At 38.1% G+C, this 20,584-nt stretch overlaps 6 protein-coding genes across 9 annotated transcripts in view; 4 read left to right on the top strand and 2 right to left on the bottom strand.

The window, feature by feature from the left end:
* Window positions 1–546: 546 nt before the first annotated feature.
* On the top strand, window positions 547–1,536 carry LOC117783831. The gene has a single exon (XM_034621379.1). The coding sequence runs from the start codon at window positions 604–606 to the stop codon at window positions 1,327–1,329; it is 726 nt and encodes a 241-aa protein (XP_034477270.1). The 5' UTR covers window positions 547–603; the 3' UTR covers window positions 1,330–1,536.
* LOC117783832 (12 kDa FK506-binding protein) lies at window positions 1,446–2,405 on the top strand. Its single transcript, XM_034621380.1, has 3 exons — window positions 1,446–1,600; window positions 1,762–1,832; window positions 1,900–2,405. The coding sequence occupies exons 1-3, from the start codon at window positions 1,564–1,566 to the stop codon at window positions 2,116–2,118; spliced, it is 327 nt and encodes a 108-aa protein (XP_034477271.1). The 5' UTR covers window positions 1,446–1,563; the 3' UTR covers window positions 2,119–2,405.
* LOC117783830 (protein lin-37 homolog) lies at window positions 2,376–3,270 on the bottom strand. Its single transcript, XM_034621378.1, has one exon. The coding sequence runs from the start codon at window positions 3,203–3,205 to the stop codon at window positions 2,417–2,419; it is 789 nt and encodes a 262-aa protein (XP_034477269.1). The 5' UTR covers window positions 3,206–3,270; the 3' UTR covers window positions 2,376–2,416.
* A 323-nt stretch (window positions 3,271–3,593) lies between these two features.
* Window positions 3,594–9,057, top strand: LOC117783123 (protein germ cell-less). Of its 2 annotated transcripts, none has more exons than XM_034620336.1 (3): window positions 3,594–3,848; window positions 6,287–6,519; window positions 6,579–9,057. In XM_034620336.1, exons 2-3 carry the CDS (start codon window positions 6,380–6,382, stop codon window positions 8,194–8,196), a joined length of 1,758 nt encoding a protein of 585 aa, XP_034476227.1. In that variant the 5' UTR covers window positions 3,594–3,848; window positions 6,287–6,379; the 3' UTR covers window positions 8,197–9,057. The 2 variants fall into 2 exon arrangements, with proteins under 2 accessions (XP_034476227.1, XP_034476229.1); XM_034620338.1 differs by having other exon boundaries at window positions 6,287–6,523.
* A 170-nt stretch (window positions 9,058–9,227) lies between these two features.
* LOC117783122 (protein EFR3 homolog cmp44E) lies at window positions 9,228–17,053 on the bottom strand. 2 transcript variants are annotated; one of them, XM_034620334.1, is made up of 8 exons: window positions 16,954–17,053; window positions 14,480–14,684; window positions 14,268–14,421; window positions 13,023–13,268; window positions 12,487–12,617; window positions 10,328–11,191; window positions 9,638–10,262; window positions 9,228–9,576 (listed from the first exon to the last, which is right to left on the bottom strand). In XM_034620334.1, the coding sequence occupies exons 1-8, from the start codon at window positions 17,036–17,038 to the stop codon at window positions 9,421–9,423; spliced, it is 2,466 nt and encodes an 821-aa protein (XP_034476225.1). In that variant the 5' UTR covers window positions 17,039–17,053; the 3' UTR covers window positions 9,228–9,420. The 2 variants fall into 2 exon arrangements, with proteins under 2 accessions (XP_034476225.1, XP_034476226.1); XM_034620335.1 differs by lacking the exon at window positions 16,954–17,053 and adding an exon at window positions 15,200–15,352.
* A 1,767-nt stretch (window positions 17,054–18,820) lies between these two features.
* The window catches only part of LOC117785791 (zinc finger CCCH domain-containing protein 13), a 38,558-nt gene continuing 36,794 nt past the window's right edge, over window positions 18,821–20,584 (top strand). For both annotated transcript variants that reach the window (XM_034624024.1, XM_034624023.1), the window contains exon 1: window positions 18,821–19,608. The gene's annotated coding sequence lies outside the window, so the exon portion shown is untranslated. The remainder of the gene's footprint in view (window positions 19,609–20,584) is intronic.

Here is a 20,584-nt window from a genome sequence, read left to right as displayed (position 1 = left end):
TTTAACCCTACAGTTAACTTACTTTTTTTTCTCAAAGAAAACAGTTGCAATAATTTCCAAATTTTATTTCAACTTGAACTGTTTTAATCATATTAACTACCTGTTTCATTTATTTATTAAAATTGCACTTTTTGTCTGTACTAAATATTTCAAGCAATGGCCAACACTATGCTCATTCAACGTTTTCCAGCCTGACTCCTATTTATTGAATAGATTGGTTTTTAACCAAAAAGTTTGCCAAGCTGTTCGTCCATCGGGGAGACAAGTTACAAAATTCAATTCTAAAAAAAATATAAAAAATCGAGAAAATTCTAACAAAAACTCTGCAAAAATTTAAAAAATGGTACAAAATTTCAAAATAAATTTTTTCTAAAATTTAACTATTTTTTTGGGTAAAAAAATCGAGCCAGATCAGACATTTTTACTGGATGGGCAGCTCTCAGATAAGAAAGAGAACGAGCACAACGCGCAAATAGTGATGTGATTACTTGATTAAGGATTTAATTTATCGAAGCCCATTTTGCGATAAGATTAAATCGAGAATTTAGACAATGATTAATCGTGCCATCACTAGACACAACAGCGTTGATAAGCGAATGAATAATGGATATTACTAGTGCAGCAACACTTTATTTACAACAATTGGGTAAACAGCGTCCAAGTATCTCGGATTTGAATTCTAACATATTCACCAATGGTGGCCCAGAGCCCTCGTCTCTTGTCGAGATTTCCGGTGTGCGAAAGAGCGGAAAAAGTCTTCTTTTAATGCAGCTTGTTGCGCATTACGTTCAACGATGTGATGTGATATTTTTTAATATTAGCAACAAGATCGATGCTCAGTTACTTGGAAGACTTATCAAAGACGCTCTCGAGAATTCTAACCCAAATGCCACTCCAGCCGAGCTGGAAGACAAGATCGAAAAGTGTATGGATTCATTGAAAATTATAAATTGCTTTTCATCTTCCCAACTTGAAATGGCTATTAAAGCTCTGGATCAATATATTCTGCTCGACAACGGGAGAATCAGCCTGATTGCCGTGGATTCTCTATGCGAGTTCTATTGGCTCGATCTTGAACCAGAGGCTCGCCAACGCAAATACACCTATTATATGAACTGGCTAGCTCGGTTGAAAAAGATCTGCAATAAGTTTTACGTCAGTTGCATTTACACCGTGGACAGCAGCTTTAATAGGAATCAATATACGTCATCGCGATCGATATCAATAGATTACAAATTGCATTTGGATTTATTAAGGAGTGGAGTGCGAACATTAAACGATCAAAATATTTGCATAAACGATAAAGGTGTACAAATTATTGATAAATAAAACCAATTTACAAAATTTACGCGCCTTTTTTTTTATCAAATTTGTGATGGGATAACTATCGGTGCATAGATTTTTGCCTATCGATAGTTTCACACTGACAATAGATTACGATAGCCAGTGAGCGATTTTTCATACTTGCTTGTCATCACAAATTTTTCTGCTCGAAGCGACGAAAAAACGTGCTAGTTTTTTTCATTAGCCAACCGATTTAAATAATAATAAAAAACTAATAAAATGGGTGTACAAGTAGTTCCAATTTCTGCCGGTGATGGTAAGTAGAAAAGAGAAAAAAGAAATGAGAATATTTTTTGTCCAAGTTGAAAATTTGCGGCACTTGGTGAGAAAATATTTGTTTCTCTATACGTGTGCATGTGCATGTGTATCTGTTGTATATGTGTGTATCACACACACTCACGCGCATTTGTCTTACAGGTAGCACTTTTCCCAAGAATGGACAAAAGGTCTCGGTGCACTACACTGGAACTTTGGATGACGGAACCAAGGTGGGTCATATAAATTAAAAATATTTGTTGATAAATGTGTAATAACTTTTTTATACTATACTCGCAGTTTGATTCGTCGCGCGACCGCAACAAGCCGTTCAAGTTCACCATTGGCAAGGGCGAGGTTATTCGCGGTTGGGATGAGGGCGTGGCTCAGCTGAGTGTTGGACAACGTGCCAAACTGATCTGCTCGCCGGACTACGCCTATGGCAGCCGTGGTCATCCAGGTGTCATTCCCCCCAATGCAACCCTGACTTTCGATGTTGAGTTGCTCAAGGTCGAATAAATGCAGGTCGAGAGCAAAAGAGAGATTCGAAGCGCAGGATTGTAACTGTGTGTGTGCAACAACACTCTCACACACACAGACAACAACAATAACATCACTTTGAAGCTGGCGCGCTTCGTTTGAATTGGAACAGAACCAAACCAGAACAATCCAACAGCATTTTAATTATATTCAAAAGTGGTCGATAAAATTAGACTTAATTGCCAACACACACAAAGATAAAAAAAAAAGATTGAAAAAGGGAAACGCATTATCTACGCATACAAATAAACATTTATTCAAGTGAAGACATTTATTTTTAATCTCTCTTGCATACTGCATTCATTATCTGATCAATTATCTCGTATCGCTCCCGCTGATACTTCTGCGCATGCTTCAGCCAGCTCTGGCGGATTTGTTTCCACTGCTTGACATTGGCAGCAAGCAGTTCCTCTTTGCTGGCTCCTTTCAGTTTCTCATCCCGAGTAAGTTGCAGGCGTGCCGGAACATGTGTCATCTCTGTTTTGCGGGGTTGGGGCATCTGCTTGACGACCTTTAGTTCGCCGCTCAGTAACTTGGCCAACATCTCCTCGCCGTCATCCTCGCGCTTGACACTGGGAGTGGAGCCATCTGTGTTGTAAATGGCGACATTGGGATTGCGCGGCTGGTTGGCCATCCAGGCGCGACAGATGGGATACAGTGGCGTCTTGTCCTTGTACTTGGACAGATCCAAGCTGCGCTCAAACAAACGCATCACGTACGATTCGCTGTGAGACTTTTGCGATGCTCCATTGTTGGATCCCTTTTTGTAAAGGGAACGCTTCGCTTTGGAACGACTTGAACCCATTGATATGGAAGCTGCTGCCACGGCCTTCATCTCCGGCTCCAGCTTGACATTGTACTGGGCGCGTTGCTGCTGCTTCTGCAGCAGAAGCTTCTTGGAGGGACGTCCTCGAATCGGCAGCTCGGATTCCATGTCGTCGTCTATGTGAAGCATTGGCAGTGGTCCCTCGTTGTCTTCCTTCGACTCTTCTTTGGCCGACTCACGCCGGCGGAGTGAGGACTCGCCGCCTGCTCCACGTTGTGACTTTTTTGGAGTTACCTTCATATTATTACTGTTTATTTATTTAATTCAATTCTTTTCACAGTTTTCAAATAAAATCGCCGTGAATGTCAAAAACGATAGTGATGGGCGACCACAAAATCGATAACCGTCACATTATTGATAGATAATTGGAAGCTGCTTAGATAACCAGTGCTGCCAACTTACTCGAGGAAAAATTATACAAAATTAAGGCTAACATTTTAATAAAGGCTTGAAGTTGGTCAGCCCCCGGGAAGAAAAGATAGAAAATTAAATTTAAAAAAATAATTATGGGTGCAAAAATTAAGAATACCCATTTTCGGATTAGTGCTTATTTTTTTAAGTACGAAAAATCAAACCAGATCGGGAAATTTAGCAGGGTGGCAGCTTTTGCTGTTATGTTGTTTATGCTCTCTCTCGGAGTGCACCCACGACAAAGAGTTGTCTGGAAACCACGGTGCGGAGCGGTTGTCGTGTGCGGAGCGCGAAAAGCTGTGTGTGTTAAGAAAGATAATAAAACTTTGAATGCAAATGAAATAGTGCACTTGTAGCAAATGTGCTTTAAAAATAATTAGTGAATACATAAAGGTGACGAGTTACAATTGTCTATGAATTTACTTAATGTGGAAGTTACATAAAAACGAAAAACTGTAACTGCAGATTTACAGTAAGTGTGCACTCTTGCATTCCTTTTCATTTGTTTTATCAGTTTGCTTCTTATTTGCGTATGTGTACCCCTGTTCCATCGTTGCATTTTGCGTCTTTTGCTCTTGTTTTGTTGATGTTATTTTTCTCTCGCTCGCGCTCTCTGCCCAATCGCTCTCTTCGTATATGCACCACGCAATCACCAATACTACGAGAGGTGTAAACCCCACTCCCCTTTTAAAACGAACAGTTTATAACTGCGTCGTTGTATTTCGTTGTGTTACTCAGTTCTCCCCCACATGTTCCCAAATTTACTTTTGTTTGCTATTTATAGAGAGAAGCAGCATCCACTGCATTGAGTCGCCTCAATTCTTTGCATTTGTGAGAGAGAGCGAATAAGAGCGCGATGCTGAGAGTAGCGATTGGGAATGGGGTGTGGACAGGGACAGGGATAGGGTCAGGGGATATATTTGTTGACAAGCATCGTCACACGTATTTCCTACTCGACGACGCTATTTTGGAGAGTCTTTTAAATGGGTATAACTTATGTATGTCTGATTGCATGTATATATATGTACATATATACAACTCCAGCGCTATCAGTGCCGCACGACAGTAAATTTGGTAGACTTAACGCAGGTTTGCCTTTGCCAATCAGGCGTTCGTCTGTGGATCCCACAGCTGTTCGTGACTATCGTGTCTTGTTGTCTGGCAAGTTCGCTGAACCTAAAGGTGCCATTCTAGTGCATACATATATATTTTGTAGTTATAAAATTAAACTATTTATCAGTCCATTTACCATGAGCACACATATTGTACCATAAATGCTTATCAGCATAAGTAGGCACTTGGAACACAACTACAACATGTTGAGGGTGGCGCATCTGGCTAAATGTTTTGATTTTCCTGCGTTTTACAGCGCGCTAACAGCGGTTCGAGTCCCAGCCCGTGCTTGTTGGCTTCTTAGACGATCACTCACGTTACTTGGCCGTAACTACATGGGCAACAGCAATTTTTTGCATTTTTAAATTTTAATAATAATTTTAAGCATACTTCCCGCTTAATGACTGGAACAGTTGCAGTATATAATTGATATCATCTTCGTTTTAAAATCTAACAACAATTGCGCTTTCACACGACGCGTCGTTGCTCTCTTGCTCTTTGACTTTTGCTCTCTTACATTTCTCTCTCTTATTGTGTAGTGACGTAATTGTCAGTCGTTGCAATCGAATTTCTTGTTTTGGTCTTATAAGAAAAGTGTGCTCAAACTGGTTTTGAGAGACGAAACTGCGCCGCACCAAAACAAACTTGGTTTCTATGAATGTGTGTTACGACGTATATGTATATGATGTAAATGAATGCGTAATTTGATGTTAAATGTACTGAAATAAATTTGTAAACAAACCAAATAAAAAGTGTGTGTTTATCGTTTTTTATGGACACGACCTTGACACGCTTACAACATTAAACAACAATTGATGGCTTAAACATAAACAAATGTGAAATATGAACATACATATATGCTCTGCAATTCGTATGATTTTTGTCGCTTTTGAAGTTGGTTCTTTTTTCATGTAAAAAAGAGCCTCCCCTATTGAAGGCTACACACTGATGACATCATCTGTTGAGCGTCCCACCTTCTTCTCTTTCTCTACCTTTCCCTCTCTTGTCGCACTCACTCCCCTGCTTGCTCGCTCGCTCTCTTGCATTAACTGCAAGCACAGTGGAGCAGAGTTTCAAAAGCTTTTAGTGAGTGGGTGAGCCACCCACTCAAAAGTTGCCACAACAAAACAGGCAACAGTAACAACTGGTTTTGCTTTTAGCCCTATTAACGGGCCTTTCGATGTCAGCCCTAAACTGGGTCATCTTGCCACGCAACCTGTCAACGACATATATATGTATACACATACTATATCCTCTTTTCACTACATAATTTACATACATATGTATGTAAGTATGAACATTTATATATATATTTTTCCAATATTAAAAAGTTTACTTTTGTTTACTGTAAAATTCCCAGCATACTATTTTTTTAATATAAAATGACTACAATTCTCTATAGATGTGCATTTACACAGTTACTCAAGAAAGTGTTTTGAATAAAAAAATTCCCATATTTGTATTTTTATTATTTAAAATAGTTTTATTCGTTGTAAGAAAGATAGACAACAATAATAAAATAAGAAATAAATAAATAAGTCATTAAAAATACTTTGCAAGAGAAATTGATTTTGTATAAACACTTTCTTGACCAACTTTATATATATAAAAGAAAATATGTAAAACCAGAAAATTGTAACATGGTAAAAAGGTATTTTAAATTGCTCCTAAACATTAAGAAAGTCTTCCCCATCTCAAGAAATCGATAAGAGTTGAAAACTGTAATCTCACTCTATCTTATCATGTCGTCTGTAAATATATTTTATTTAATTTCTTGAATTTCCTGTATATTTTTAGATTTTGTGGAGAACTTAGGCGCAGGCCTAGACGACAGCGAGAGACCGAGACAGAAACACATTGGGAGAGAGAGAGACAGAAAGCGGCACGATAATGGGCCAAATTGTTGGATCCCTGTCGGACAATGTGGCGGATGTGTTTGGCAATCGACGAAAGCGGAGACGCAGCACGGACTCCACTGCATCGCAAGAGGATCGGGATGGAGCGCAACTGGATAGCAAGTCACCCAAAAAGTAAGTAATCTTCAATAGAGTAAACATTAAATTAATTCTCTTTAATTGGCGCTGTGCAGAAAGAAGCTATTGACGACAACGCAATACATTTACCAGGCTTTATTCAAGGAGGAGAAGAATTCGGATGTGGCCGTCATGGCATTGGACAAGGTGTGGCATCTGCATAAGGTTTATTTAAGCCAAAGTCCCTACTTTTACATCATGTTCAATGGTTCGTGGAAGGAGGCAAAACAGAATTTTGTACACATTAAGATATTGGACGATCGGATCAACGTGGATAGCCTGGACGCTGTGTTTGGCTCCATGTACTCGGACGAGATTGAGATTGATGCCAAAGATGTGATACCCGTGCTAGCGACGGCCACACTCTTCCATTTGGATGGGATCATTGACAAGTGTGCCGAGGTGATGGTGGACACGATCAATGCGGAAACTGCCATACAGTACTATGAGGCTGCCTGTCAATATGGTGTGATTGGGGTCAAGAAGTCAACATTTCAGTGGTTCCAAATCAATCTACTTAGCATTTACAATAAGCATCCAAATCTGTTGCGGCACATCTCCATTGATCTAATGAGTGCACTCACTGCCAGCCATGATTTGTATGTAATGCAAACGGAATTCTCATTGTATACCCTGCTCCGTACCTGGATGTTCCTTCAGCTGCATCCCCATCACGATCCCGAGGATCCGGTGCAACGTGCCGAGGCCCAAAAGACGCAAGAGCGTCTGGCTAATGCCGGCGTGGAGACGCACTCACCCAGCGCGGATGTTGTGCAGTGGACGTACTTTGCCAGCCGGATGGAGGAGCGCTCCTTTCTGGCCACACCCGAGGGTCAGCCATACATTAAGGTATTCCAGAAACTACGCACGCAGTACCTGACCAATCACTATATGGATCTGAAGATCATATTCAATGACAACATCATACCCAAGGAATGGCTCTACAAGCACATTCACAGCCACTGGGATGCATTGCTGCGGATTGATCACGGCCAGGAGGACGGAAGTCCAACACAGCTGGACAATGAGCAATTCTTTGAGAACTGCATGCGCTGTGGTCGCCTGCTGCTGGAGCCCGGCTATCAGAAGTGGCGCTGGACGGGCTTCAACTATGGAATGGATCTCATACTCATCATGGACTCCCGCCGATTGAACATACGACGTCACCATCGCCATGAGCACGAGCGTGTGCTGAGCCTGCAGACGAGACGAAAGTTCATGATACGGACCACAGTAACATCAATCAATGCACAACGCCAGCCCGTCTTTACACAGACATCGGAGATCACAACACTGAGCCTGGAGAAGAATGAGGAGGTCTCATTGATGGTGCTCGATCCCAAGCTGGTGCATCCCCTGCTCATATCCATCAACATGCTTGTCGTGATGCCGCCAAACCAGAGCTTCAAGGAGATTGTTCCTCAGAGCGAGGAATCGGCCCTTTCAGCTGCAGCTATTCCCATTTCAGAGATTGGAGCGAGCTGTGAAAGATCCCTGACACCGCCTAGTGCCGATGACTCGGCTGTCTGTGTGGGTGGCGGCGAATCGGAGGCATCAACGACATCCTCCCCATCCATGGGAGGACTGCGACCAGCTGGACGCTACAGTTGGACCCGCAATAATCCAGTTATAACGAGTGATGGCGAGGCATTATGTCGCGACGTGGCGTGCTGAGCGCGTTCTTTATATATATATTTTATATATATAGATATATTATATATACACTCAAACAATCCTGGCACAATCCACCTTCGTTCTGTTCAAGGACTCGCCTCAACACGAGCTCCGCTTTATGTAGTTGTACATTCGTTTCCCCATTAAATTTATACATGAATATATTGTATAGCTAACTACTAACTGTATGTCACACATAAATATGATTGTACATTATTTTCTTAGTGTATCGCAGATATCGCTGCGATCTGCAAAACTTCTATATATTTTTGTAATATTTTTTACAATATCTGATAGTAATTAATGTAAACACAAAAATTTAACAAATAACTTAAGTTAATTGCACACTCTTTGTGCCCTCACACTTAAATGCATATACCATTTATATATACTAATTATATATGTACAGACTCATATCTAAGCCATAATGTTAAGCAATCGTACTAAAACCTATTCGAATTATCATTACAAATTGCTTACATCATTAAAATTATTAACGTGACCCCAAAAAAAAAAACCCATTGCATTTCAAGTAATCTATTTAAATTATTATTAAATGTGTGAATTTATATAAAAAGCAAGAAAACAATTGTACTCGACTGGAAAATGGATTCTAAATTGTAGTGGACTGAAGTTGATGTCTAAGTTGTTCTACCTATTTGAATGAATTGAATACTTTGTCTTAATGTGTAAATATTTTGCATAACTTGAAACTGTTGTCATAGGTTTGGTTCAGAGGCTTGAATCTGAGAGTTTCTGGCTTTAGTAACATCTTAATTTTTTAAGTAATTATACTTAATATAATTTGAATTAAACGGAATTTAATTGGAAATACTAAAAATAAAAGAAATGGAATTTAAACAGAGTTTCTTTTTAAATTGAGAAACAATTTGAGACCTCTTAAATACAGAATTCCTTTTAAGTATCTCTACTACTTGAGCCTATTTCCAAAGTGTTGGTCGATTCGCTTTCAATCAAAAATTTGAATTAAGTTTTCCAACTTTTTTCCCCTGAGCAACAAAATACACATGTTTATAGTTAGATATATAGGTTTAACGAATATATTTATTTAGCTGTTTAACAATTTAATTTATAAATAACAAAAATGTACATAAAATTGACCCTGCCCGTAACGTACAAACAATTTTGCTAATTATATTATTAGATACTAATATTTATTCCTTTGCAGTATCTAAGTGCCCCTTTTAAAATTGATTGATGATTTTAATAATAGAACAGCTCGGGGAATTTTGTCTCGTAGACGGGCTTTTCATTATTATTAGCCTGAAGCTGGGCTGTCTTGTTGTCGCTTTGCGTTATTTGTCGCTCCACGGCAAGCGAGTTGAATAGTTCGTTGAGACGATTCTGGATGAGATCGTGCTGTAAAGAAAAGATAAAATTAGGTACCTTTCTTAAACTGGAATGGGAAGATATCTCTTACCTTCGGTTCGGTGCGTCGCATGAGGTCATCGAATTCGCCTTCGCGGAAGGTGCGTACAATTTGCAATTGCCGTTCGCGTTGCTCACGTTTCGCCGCCTCCGTTGGCTCGGCCAGGGCGCGTTTCATGGCATCAAAGTTGTACTCGGGTGATAGGATCTTCTTGCAGATGCCAGGCGAGCTGTTCACACTGTCCACATCGCCATTGTAAACCGTCAAATCGGCGGAGCTATTGCGTTGCGTCATGTGGGCGCTAACTGAATCGACCCAGGAATGACGATGTCCTGGATTATCAGTTTGATTCAGCATATACGGTGCTCCTGTATTGAGACGTTGTGCATCCATGCCGGCATTCTGCATGCATTCACCCAGCGCCAACTTGTCAATGGCCAGATGAGGCAACGACAGATTCAGATTCTTTGTCGACACCTTTTTGGGATCCATCAACGGCGGCAAATAGTATGTTGCCTCATCGCGACGTGCCTCGATTATCTTTTGCGCATATTCGAGTAGATTGTTGATGCCACTGACCCGTGAGATTAGCACCAGCAGGGCAATTGATATCGCATGCAAATTGCATCTGTGGGCGGCTTCCAAGGTCTCCACTGTGCTTGCCACTTGTTGTATGCTGTAAGTATACGATTAAGATACAGATACGAACTTGAATCAGTGCACTTTTTAATTGATACTTACCCTAAGATGAACAACAAGAACTCCTGCACCGTTTCGCTGCAGGACATCTCTACAATGAGCAGAGCAGCCGTATTATAGCTGGCGGACAGAGCATCAACCCGATCCGACAGTGCCATGCTATCGATAATGGCTTGCATAATATTTGCGCCGTACTTGTGCGTGAAGATGATGTCGGAGCGTGACGGTGGCTCCTGAGAAAGAGCCGGATACGGCTTAACGCTGACAATGCTAAGAACTTGCTCGTTCTGGTGACGATCGAGCAACGCCTGAAGGATCTGCATGACAATCATCCGTGTTGGATCGTGTGGAGCGCGCGCCATTCGCAGCAGCGGTTGCAGGAAAGAGGCGGGAAAGGCTTTCTCAAACGAGACCGTACTGTACTGGTTGCCCACCTTGAGCAGCGATTTCAGCAATATATTCTGCAGCATCTGATCGCCTTTGCTCTTCTTGGAGAGATCGGGCACTGTGTTCATGATGAACAACATGATTTCAATCTTCTGATAGTCCGGATGATGATTAGCAAACTCGCCAAGTGCATTTATCAACGCCTCCTGGTACTGCGACTCTTCGGTGGTTATCTCAGTGGTTGTGCTCACACTTGTGCGCAGGTGGGTCAACAGATTGTTAATAATATCCAAGGCAGATGGCCCAACGCTCTCTCCGGCGGCAATGGCAATAATCTTTGATAGCACCACCGCCAGGGAGGTGCGTGTCTTCGGCGATGACTTGAAATTGTTGTCCAAATGCTGCATCAACGTCTCCACAACCGTGTACGAATATTGCGGCTGGATTGAGATCATCACAATGCGGAATGTGTGTATAGCAAAGGTGTTTGGTACCCACAACTCATGACGGTCCAGATGGCTGTGTGAATGGAACGAAAATCAATTAAAAATAATATAAAGAAAAAGTAATTTCGGCACTCCGAAGATTAAAAACACTTGTGGCGGTCAATTTTAGAGTTAAATAAAGTAGTTTCAATTTAGAAGCAGACGGAGATGTCAAAATATTCTCAGGCACAACTCGATAGTGCCTTATAGCATTATTATAACATTTTCATTAGCATTAAAAATAAATATTATGTATTACTGACTCATACAAATTTATGATAATAAAATTACTTTTCACTTGAATTGAAAAATCTACTTCCAATGAAATGTCATTTCAATAGTATTGAAAAATCTTCTGTTAATGATATGTCATTTAACTGTCATTGTAAATACTAGTGGTAATTATTTAATTATTAATGTTACTAAATTAAGTTCTAATTATAATTATTAAATGCTAAAACAAAATGTTAATTCAAAGTCATTTTTCAATGCCACTAAAATTTCGATTCATTATTTTAATGCTAATAAAATTTCATTTATAAGCAACCTTTACAAAAGCAACATTCAACTGTAGCAATCTCTGTATTAGCAACTTTTTTGATTTCAAATTTTGTATACAAGCAACTAGTGTTGCTTTTTATTACAATTCCATACTTCCAAAAAAATGGATAAAAGAGCAGAAAACAGATTTCTTTAAAAAAAGATTAATTTTTAATGAATGGCAAGATGGCAAGATATCATCAGAGGTCTGCATAAGGTTTAATATCCATAACCTTACCTCTAATAAATCTTGTTTTTGCGCTGAATCAGAGAAAAACTGTTTTTAATAGTCTTAATTGATATTATTATTTTAACAAATAAAACTTCTTAGTTATCTTTATTTCGCAAAACGGCTTAAATTTAAAATTTATACTCTTCTTTTTCTATATAAGGAACTTTTTCTATATAGGAAACTTATTTTTAAATATAGACTTATGTGAATGGAAAGAATGTTTACTGCATTTAATATTTCAATTCAAGGGAAATGACATTAGCACTACTATTTTCAATTCTAGTCAAAACACATATTATTAGCAATAGTATTTTTAATTTGAGTGAAATTTGTTTTTCATAAGCATTATTTTTTTCAATGCCAATAAAGTGACCAATGCATAACAAAATTAGTTAATTAGTCACAACACTGGTAATTATCTGTCGTCCTGATTAAGAATATATTTACATGATAGACTCTGCCACAACTTTTTTAAAGCGTCACATATTTTTTGACACAATTATAATACGCTATGCAAGATGATGATAATGTCAAAATGAGATTAGCTTGATGCTTACGTCAAGAGCGGTTTCAGCACGCTGCGTATGTGTCCAAATGAGGCACGTCCCACCAGCTCACGTAGCACTTCCTCAGCCAGCACAGGCGGCGTCACATTGGTGGCATCCTCAACAGGTGTCAAGTCGCCAGACTGCATTGTGATAAAAGATGTTTGTTAGCATACTGTACTTCAACTTTTAAGTTACTGGAGATAACTGTAAGGAATTATTACTTATATTTATTCAGTTAATACTTATTCTAAAATGTTGCTACAAATGTTAGTTGAATTTTCAATTACCGCCAGTAAATTTTTCTTCACAAACATAACGTTCACACAAAACTTTTATCGATTTATTAATGTTCGTTATCGTTTCGTTATTGTTTTGTGTTTTGTTGTGTGTTGGGTTGAGAGTTACGTTTCGTATGCATTAACAAAATATACGAAAATAACAAAATAACGAAATTAGTTAAAGGTCTTTCATGGTCGATTCGCCAATTGGAAGTGAAAACGTTGACTACTGTTTATATTGGGGTTATTCGAATGAAATGAACTCACCTGCATGTTGAATAGCAGCGAGGGCACAATCTTCTCCATGTGCTGTGCCTCCCAGATGTTCTCGACCAGATCATCGGACACTGTTTTGCGTATAACACCCTGGAGTCCTTTAATGCCCGCCAAGCGGAGACTGTCACGCAGATCCTGACTGTCGCTGTGACACATGGACGAGAACTTCGAGATGAAGAAGTCGTAACGCCGATGATAGCTGGGCGTGTCCTCATTAATGTTGGCAAACTTCACAAACTGGGGAAGAGCAAAGGGATAATTAACATAAGTGTTACTCGAAAAATTGAAATCAATTTAAAGCAAATGTTTTAGATATCAATCATTAATTAAATAAAATTTTTGTATGTAAATCTATCTTTATCAATGAATCCGAAATTAACATCTCAATTTTATAAATACGCATCTATGATAATTTATTGTGGGGTTTCCCGATAAATCAATTGGTTTTAAACAGGGATAAAAACTGAAGTCGAAACCGCAATTTTTAACGGTATTAACCGATTGAAATTGTAAACCGTAACTGAAACCGTAAACTAAACAAAACTAGCCTTTTTTTGTACCGAAATCGAATATTAAAAATTATTCAAACCGAAATAAAGAATTGGAAAACGGTTTATGTTTAACGGTTAGTTTCGATACAGTCAAGTATAAAATTCAATTATGTTCTTTAGAGGTGGTCATCGCTTTTCAAACTAGTTTTGAATTTAAATTTAATATTGATCTTTTCAAATAGATCTAACTTGAAATCAAAGAATATTTGTTTATATATTAACGTTTTTTTTTTACATTTTAACAACTTTGTTTTGTTTACCGTAAAAATATCGGAATTTTGAAACCGAAACACACAAAAATTCGGTAACACAAAAATTAATCCATAACCGAAGCTTAAACCGATATTAGTTTCGGGTTATTCCTGGATATAGTTATATACGCATCTGTGATAATTTATTGTAGGGTTTCCCGATAAAAAAAAAAAGGTTAGAAAGCGTTATTCTTGCAAAATGATAATTTTTGGCGCTTCTGGTGCCAACAAAAGACTAGAGTAATTTTATAAATATGTACTATTTGAGATTGCAATTAATGATCAAAGTCTAAAGTGGTCAAGTTAGCTTTGAATAGATTTCAGATTGTAATTTATAAAATTCTGATTGCAATCATATCAGTAAACACAATCATGGATTGCCAAACATAAATAATTGCAGTTAAATTTGACTTATAGCTCTTTGCATATCCTACCGAGTTTGTGGCCATTATTTTTAAATTCGGATTCGAATCCTCCAGCAGCTTTTGGACCATTCGCAGAAATGATTCCACAAACAGATTCAGCGTTGTCTGCGCATGACATGCCTGCAGTAACAGGTCCATCGCCTCCATGGCAATCTCAGCCAGCCTGCAAGGATTCAAAGTGATAAAAAATTGTAGTCGAAATTGAAGCAAATGTGATTTACTTGTAACGCTTGCGATTGATGTCCTTGGTGGCCTTCTGGTAGAGATACTCGCCAATGCGATCGAGTTTATCCGGCGAGCTGAGCGAATAGAACGTCAGTTTCTCCATGTTGGACTTGACCAGGCCATCCTCTGGATTCACTGGAAAGATGTTGTCCACCAGTCGCTTGTAGCGCGGTCGCAAGGCGGAACAGCAGCCACAGCAACCTAGAAGAGCACAGGGAAAGGCACAATTCTTAGATGGATTTGGCAAACAGACGTGTATACAGCGATATGTAAACATGACGACGTCGTTGCTCCGTCTGCTTCATTGCACTTTCGCAGTCGAGGATTATTTTTCTCCCTTTCTGTTTTATTTTTATAATCAGCAAAAAGCTTCGAGTGTTACTCCCAGCGGGAGGTTTTTCGATTTAAGAGTGATGAGTGGGTGCGACAGCAATTTTCCCCCGTTTAGAGTCGTTTATATAGTAGTTTTATCTTATCGCCATAATCGTTTCAATGCTATTATACGAATTGACCTGCTTCGCGTGATATTTGTTTCGCGTTTTAAATGTGTTTTTGTGGATTCTCTTTTGTGGCACATCTTCACGAATAGACAAACTCCTTTTTGCTGTTGGTTGGGTAGTCATCGTTTTGATCGATTGCTCGCGTCATTCTTTTCGTTTTAAGGTCGAGGTCATTCAGTCGCCCGCTCATTGTTGAATTTTCACCCAATCACTCACCAGACATGTTTGTTCACAAGTCGTTATTTGTTACTTTTATTTTTATCGCGGCGTTAGATAATAAACGCTGTGATAAAACTGTGCTGCGAATGTAAATTTGTGTGTCCGAATTTTGTTATTCTCTTTCAACTTGCATAAAGTTGCCACACTGTCGGTTTTGCCAGTCTGGCAATGTTATTTACACAACATGAAGTTGGCTGCGCTAACCCTTGCTCAACACATAGCAGCATTACTCCACACTCAACGTTTTATGTTACACTGGTTCCGGCGCATAATTCAAATGTGAACATATTTTTAGTTAATTTAACAATAATTTTGACAAAAATTAATAGCTTGATGAAAATTTAATATTCGAAGAGTGATAAAATACAAGGTGACAATTTTTAGGAAGGTTGAAAGTTTGTCAACCGTCGTGGGTAGAAGTTGTATAGTTTGATTTTAAAAAATATCAGAAAGCGACAAAATTTAATGGAAACTTTGCAAAAATTATTAAAATTCTAGCTTTAATATTAAGAAAAATCCATATAAGACATTCTCGGAAAAATACATTGAACTTAAAAATGATCTAAATCAGTTTTATAGGTCTGGCAAATCAATATATATATATATATTTCCAGAAAACAAAATAGAGTACCCAATAAAAGATCTGGGACTCAATAAGATTTTTAAAATGCATTTTAAAATTGTCATATAAAACTAACTTTTTTATTTTTGCTTCTTGCAACTTTCCACTATTTTGTTTAGTGCTGGTAAACGGGCCATATGAGTGAAAAGTTACACAAAGCAATAATAAAAAGTTAATTTCATATAAAAATTGCATAATTATTTAAAAATTGTAGAATTTATTAAAAAACTAGATGAGTGCTGGATCATTTCTTTTATCCCTAAAATCTCTTTGAGGTTTATTTTTTAATTTTGAAACTTTCGGCGCCTTTTGAATATTAGAATCATCATGGATACGAATATACCAACACTATATATTTTAAATGGTGAAGTATTCGTAATAATATGCCGGAGTGCTAAAAGATTTTCTTAAAAAATCGAGTAAGAAAAGTAAAAGTTATTAAGGAGAAGGCTAAAGCGGAGAAAAAGCTACGTCAAATAATCATCAGATGCTTTCTTAGACGTCGCCCTCCTGTCGGACGCAGGCGAAATATGTCTTTCAATAATTTAAGACTTTCAATCATTGCCAGAAGTCAATGCGACAAATGCACTGGTAGACGAAATACTAAGAATTCATTTTAAACTCCGTAAAGAACTGCAGAATTATAAATAATAATTAGCGCAAAGTTGTATTTTCTGCAATATTTTCTTTCCTCAAGCCGAAATTGAGGTAGATAAGAATTTTGTTAAATTTGGCAAACAAAATAAATTTGTTTGTAAATATTTAAAAAAAATTGGTGTTCAATAAGTTAGCTGGTTTTTTTTTAATATATTGCATAAAAATTTTAGGGATTTTTCAGATGCCTGAAAATAGAAACCGATTTTTTTCATCTAAAAATAAAAGTAGAATGTTTTGTCTTTTGCGTTTACAATTAAAATGTATTGTTTTGCACAATTGCATTTTCCATTGCAGCAAAAAGACGAAGTGTCGAAATCTATGCAAACTGTGTAAGGAACTAACATAGTGAAGGGCTTTAAGGGAGCTGTCATAGGTACAATAAGAACAACAGGAGCTTGTGGAAAATACACACCAGGTGAATATGCTATGTTACTTATAAATACTAGCTAGTTTTGCTTTAAAATATACTTACAGCTGGGATCTGTACATTTCTGTACAAAACTGTCGAAGAACTCCGGCAGTTCGGGTGGCTCGAAGCAGCAGCGTATTAAAGCCATTTTAAATCACGTTCACAGCCTCCGTAAACAATTGTTGACCATGAACTTCAGCTGTTAAAGGGTTGGAGGGACACCTCTTGGGCTATTGATAGAAATCAGCTGTTGATACGCAACGGGAGAAAAGCTCTGGTTTCGCTGTCTGTTATATGTGTGCCAAGCTTTTATTGTTATTTGTATGTGTGCATGCGAGTGTGTGTATGTGTGAATTGGTGTATGCACGCGTGTTGGATTTTTCATTTATGGTTTGAGAAGATGATGACACTCTTGGCATTCATATAAGGTGGCGCCACAGACACATTGGTGATTGTGGTTGCGTGACAAGTCAGCAGCAACTGACAGACATTAGCATTCAAATAAAATATCGTATCAATTATTATGAATTGGTTATTATTTTTTTGAAAAATAGCTCATCACATTTTCAATAAATTAATTTTAATTAGCAATAAATTTGCGTTCACTTTTAGACGTCCTTGAACAAAAATCGGAGGCAAACTTGGCAGTTCACAACAAGAAAAACAACTGAATGTGAAAAGTTTATAGAGAAATTATTTGCGCACAAAAGCTGCGCTTCTGCACTTGACAGGCTTCTTCGTTGTCGAGGAAAAGCTTTCATTATGCACGATTAACAGCGAAAAGCGAAAGCTCAAGGGACTGCCAAAGTTTTCTTAATCACAGACCAAGCTATTGTGATACCGTTATACGAGCACACTTCAGAAGAAATGTTAAAGAGAGACGTACATAGGGTACTTGGTTCTGTCACCTCGAACATCGAACATCGAAGAGATAAAATAATGTGAATGCTTCTCACGACATATTCGTGCGTTGACAACTTTATTAAAGTTAAATGGGCTCCTTGGCAGTGGAATTTGTGGGGAGAGAGAATGGCGGAGAGCGGCTAGGGATGCACGGTTGGAGTGGACGTGGGCTGGCAACTTGGTGCTTTATAGTTTCTTGACCGTTGAAGACGATGACGATTGATGATTTATTTGTATATTTTGCTTATTTCTGAGATTTTTATATTTTTGATTAATTACTGTGATATTCAAATTGAAGTGTGTGGAAATATGTTGCGTGAGTTATTTGATTTCGGATTTTGCTTTTGCTTTTGCTACCTGTTGGACTGCTTAACTGCCTATATAAATATACTTGTTGTATAGTGAATGATATGCTATGTTTATCACACTTTGGCAGAACAATTCCATTTGGCTTGGGATTAGCGTTTTTGTTATCTACATATCCGAGACGAATTAATTAGGGAGTAGAGACTTGTGATGGAGCCTTGACAACGATTATAATTTAACTAAAGATCGTGATTGATGAGCATGGGGTGTGTTGTGGTTTGTCTGCAACTAGTGTTGAGCGTGTCACTGGCCAGTTGAATATTTCCATATTTTCTTTCAATGCGCCAACTCTCGAAATATATTAACGAAGATACAACTTGGCAACTATCCGAAGAATGTTTGGGCGAGCTGGTTTCACTTGTTTACATCGGCATCATCAACAAGAACCAAAACAACTGAACAACTTCTAGCAACAATATGACTGCTAACAACTTTGACTTGATTTAATTCAAAGCAAAAGACTTTGAACACAAACTTGCACATACACACACACACACACACACACTTATTCTCGCTCTCACTCTCAGAGAGCAATATGAAAAGAGAGCGCAAAGAAATGCCGGCTACCTGTCGTTGCTTCGACTTAGCTTATTAAGCTCTCACTCAGCGACGAGCTTTGACGCTCACGAATTCAGTTCGCGACAGATCGTGCCAGCTTTGAGTTGATTCGTTGCTTTTGTTACTTCAGTCGGCTTTTAGACGTGACGGTGTTCACCTGGTTGAACCTAAAATCGCCGTGTTAACTCGTCTGCATCTGCGCCTGCGTGTGTGTCTGTGTGTGTGTGTGTGTCGAGTGATTTGTTATTCAAATTGACAACGATTAATATACGAACGAACTGGTCAGCTGCAATAACCGCCCCCACCCATCCCGCAATTAGGAAACAGTTAATACAAACGCATTGCCAGCTTCTGTTTCTCGCTCTTTCTCTCACTTGAATATCTCCATCTAACTTACTGTACGCGATCGATACCCTCCCAATAACCGCGCGGCCCTCTCGTCCATCGGCACGTCCATTCAACTGCACTCAACCCACACAAAAATTAAAAAAAAAAGAAAAGGAAAAAAAAAAACAAACAAACGACTTTGTGCGCAGTGCAAAAAGTTAAATTAAATAAATGAAAACAACCTCACAAATCGTGATAAATTTTTGCTTAAATTGTGCAAACTATTTTTGGTAATTTGGCGACTGCGTCTTTACGTTATTACAACAACATATAACCCAAATTAACAAAACATTTAACAACGACTATCCGCATTCCATATTGTCTATAAACATATGAAAATGTGTGTATAAGTGTGTGTGTGACTAATTAAAAATTGATGTGCAAACACTTGAACTGACGGCAAGTGTAACAAGTTGTTGATACAACAACACTAATTGCAACAACAACAACAACAAAAAACAACAAGTTTTGTAATTAGAACTGCGCAAATTGCAAGCTTAGAAGGTGAGTCCCCCTCATCCCGTCAAAACCCCAGTAAAAATTGTAAATAAATATTATTTGAACAACCGTAGAGCTAATGCTAAAATTCTGACTCGATAACGCTTTCACTCTCTTTTAATCAAAGCTAAGTAAAAATTAAAAATAATATATATATTTCTATAAATATATATGTAATTGTACTAAGAACTTAACTTTAAAGAGTTATACTCTTCCGCCGTTTTGAATAATTCAAATATATGCCAGAATATCTTTAATCTTGAGCTGAATTTAGCTTTTATGGCCCTAGAATAACATTAGAGCTGTTCCAGTTACACAGATACACAAATACACACGCATATTATGTGAGTAGGTGGGTCGACTACCAACGCATTGCTGAAAGTAGACTCACATTTGTGAGTCATACCTGTACCTGGAACTATATAATTCTAACTCGGACCAAAACTGATTAATAGCACAAATTGATCTGTAACCCCTTTTGACTGTTAATTGAAGTAATTCGTTGGGTTAAAGTTGGTCAATACTTTATATTAACTACTTTCTTGCTTTCTTTCATTTCATTTGGCATTTGGCAACATTAATGATTAAAAAGAAAAAAAAATACAAAAAGAAGATATACGACCTCTATGGGCCTTGCCGGAGTTACGAGTTTCCGTGCTCAGCGATCGGCGAGTGCTTTGAATTTCGATGCAAATTAATAACCAATTATAATGTTAATAATAAAAACTCCTCTACCCCTCCTAACTGATAATGATAATGATGATGATGATGACGTTGATGTTATTTCGCATTGAAATAGAGAGCTGAGAGCTAGACAACACACAATATTATTTATGCCCCCATCTTTTGTTATTGTTAGTTGTATTTTTGGGATCTCTCAAACGGAAATAGAATTCTGAAGGTCTTACAATGCAATTCATTCGGTTGAAATCTCTAAGTTTTTAGTGAAAGTTTACAGCAAACTTTGGAAATCAGTCCACAG

The sequence above is a fragment of the Drosophila innubila genome, assembly GCF_004354385.1.
Source record: "Drosophila innubila isolate TH190305 chromosome 2R unlocalized genomic scaffold, UK_Dinn_1.0 1_C_2R, whole genome shotgun sequence".
In the NCBI taxonomy this organism is placed as follows: domain Eukaryota; kingdom Metazoa; phylum Arthropoda; class Insecta; order Diptera; family Drosophilidae; genus Drosophila; species Drosophila innubila.
Note: the sequence above shows the minus strand (reverse complement) of the source record. Positions and strands in the feature narration are given on the sequence as shown.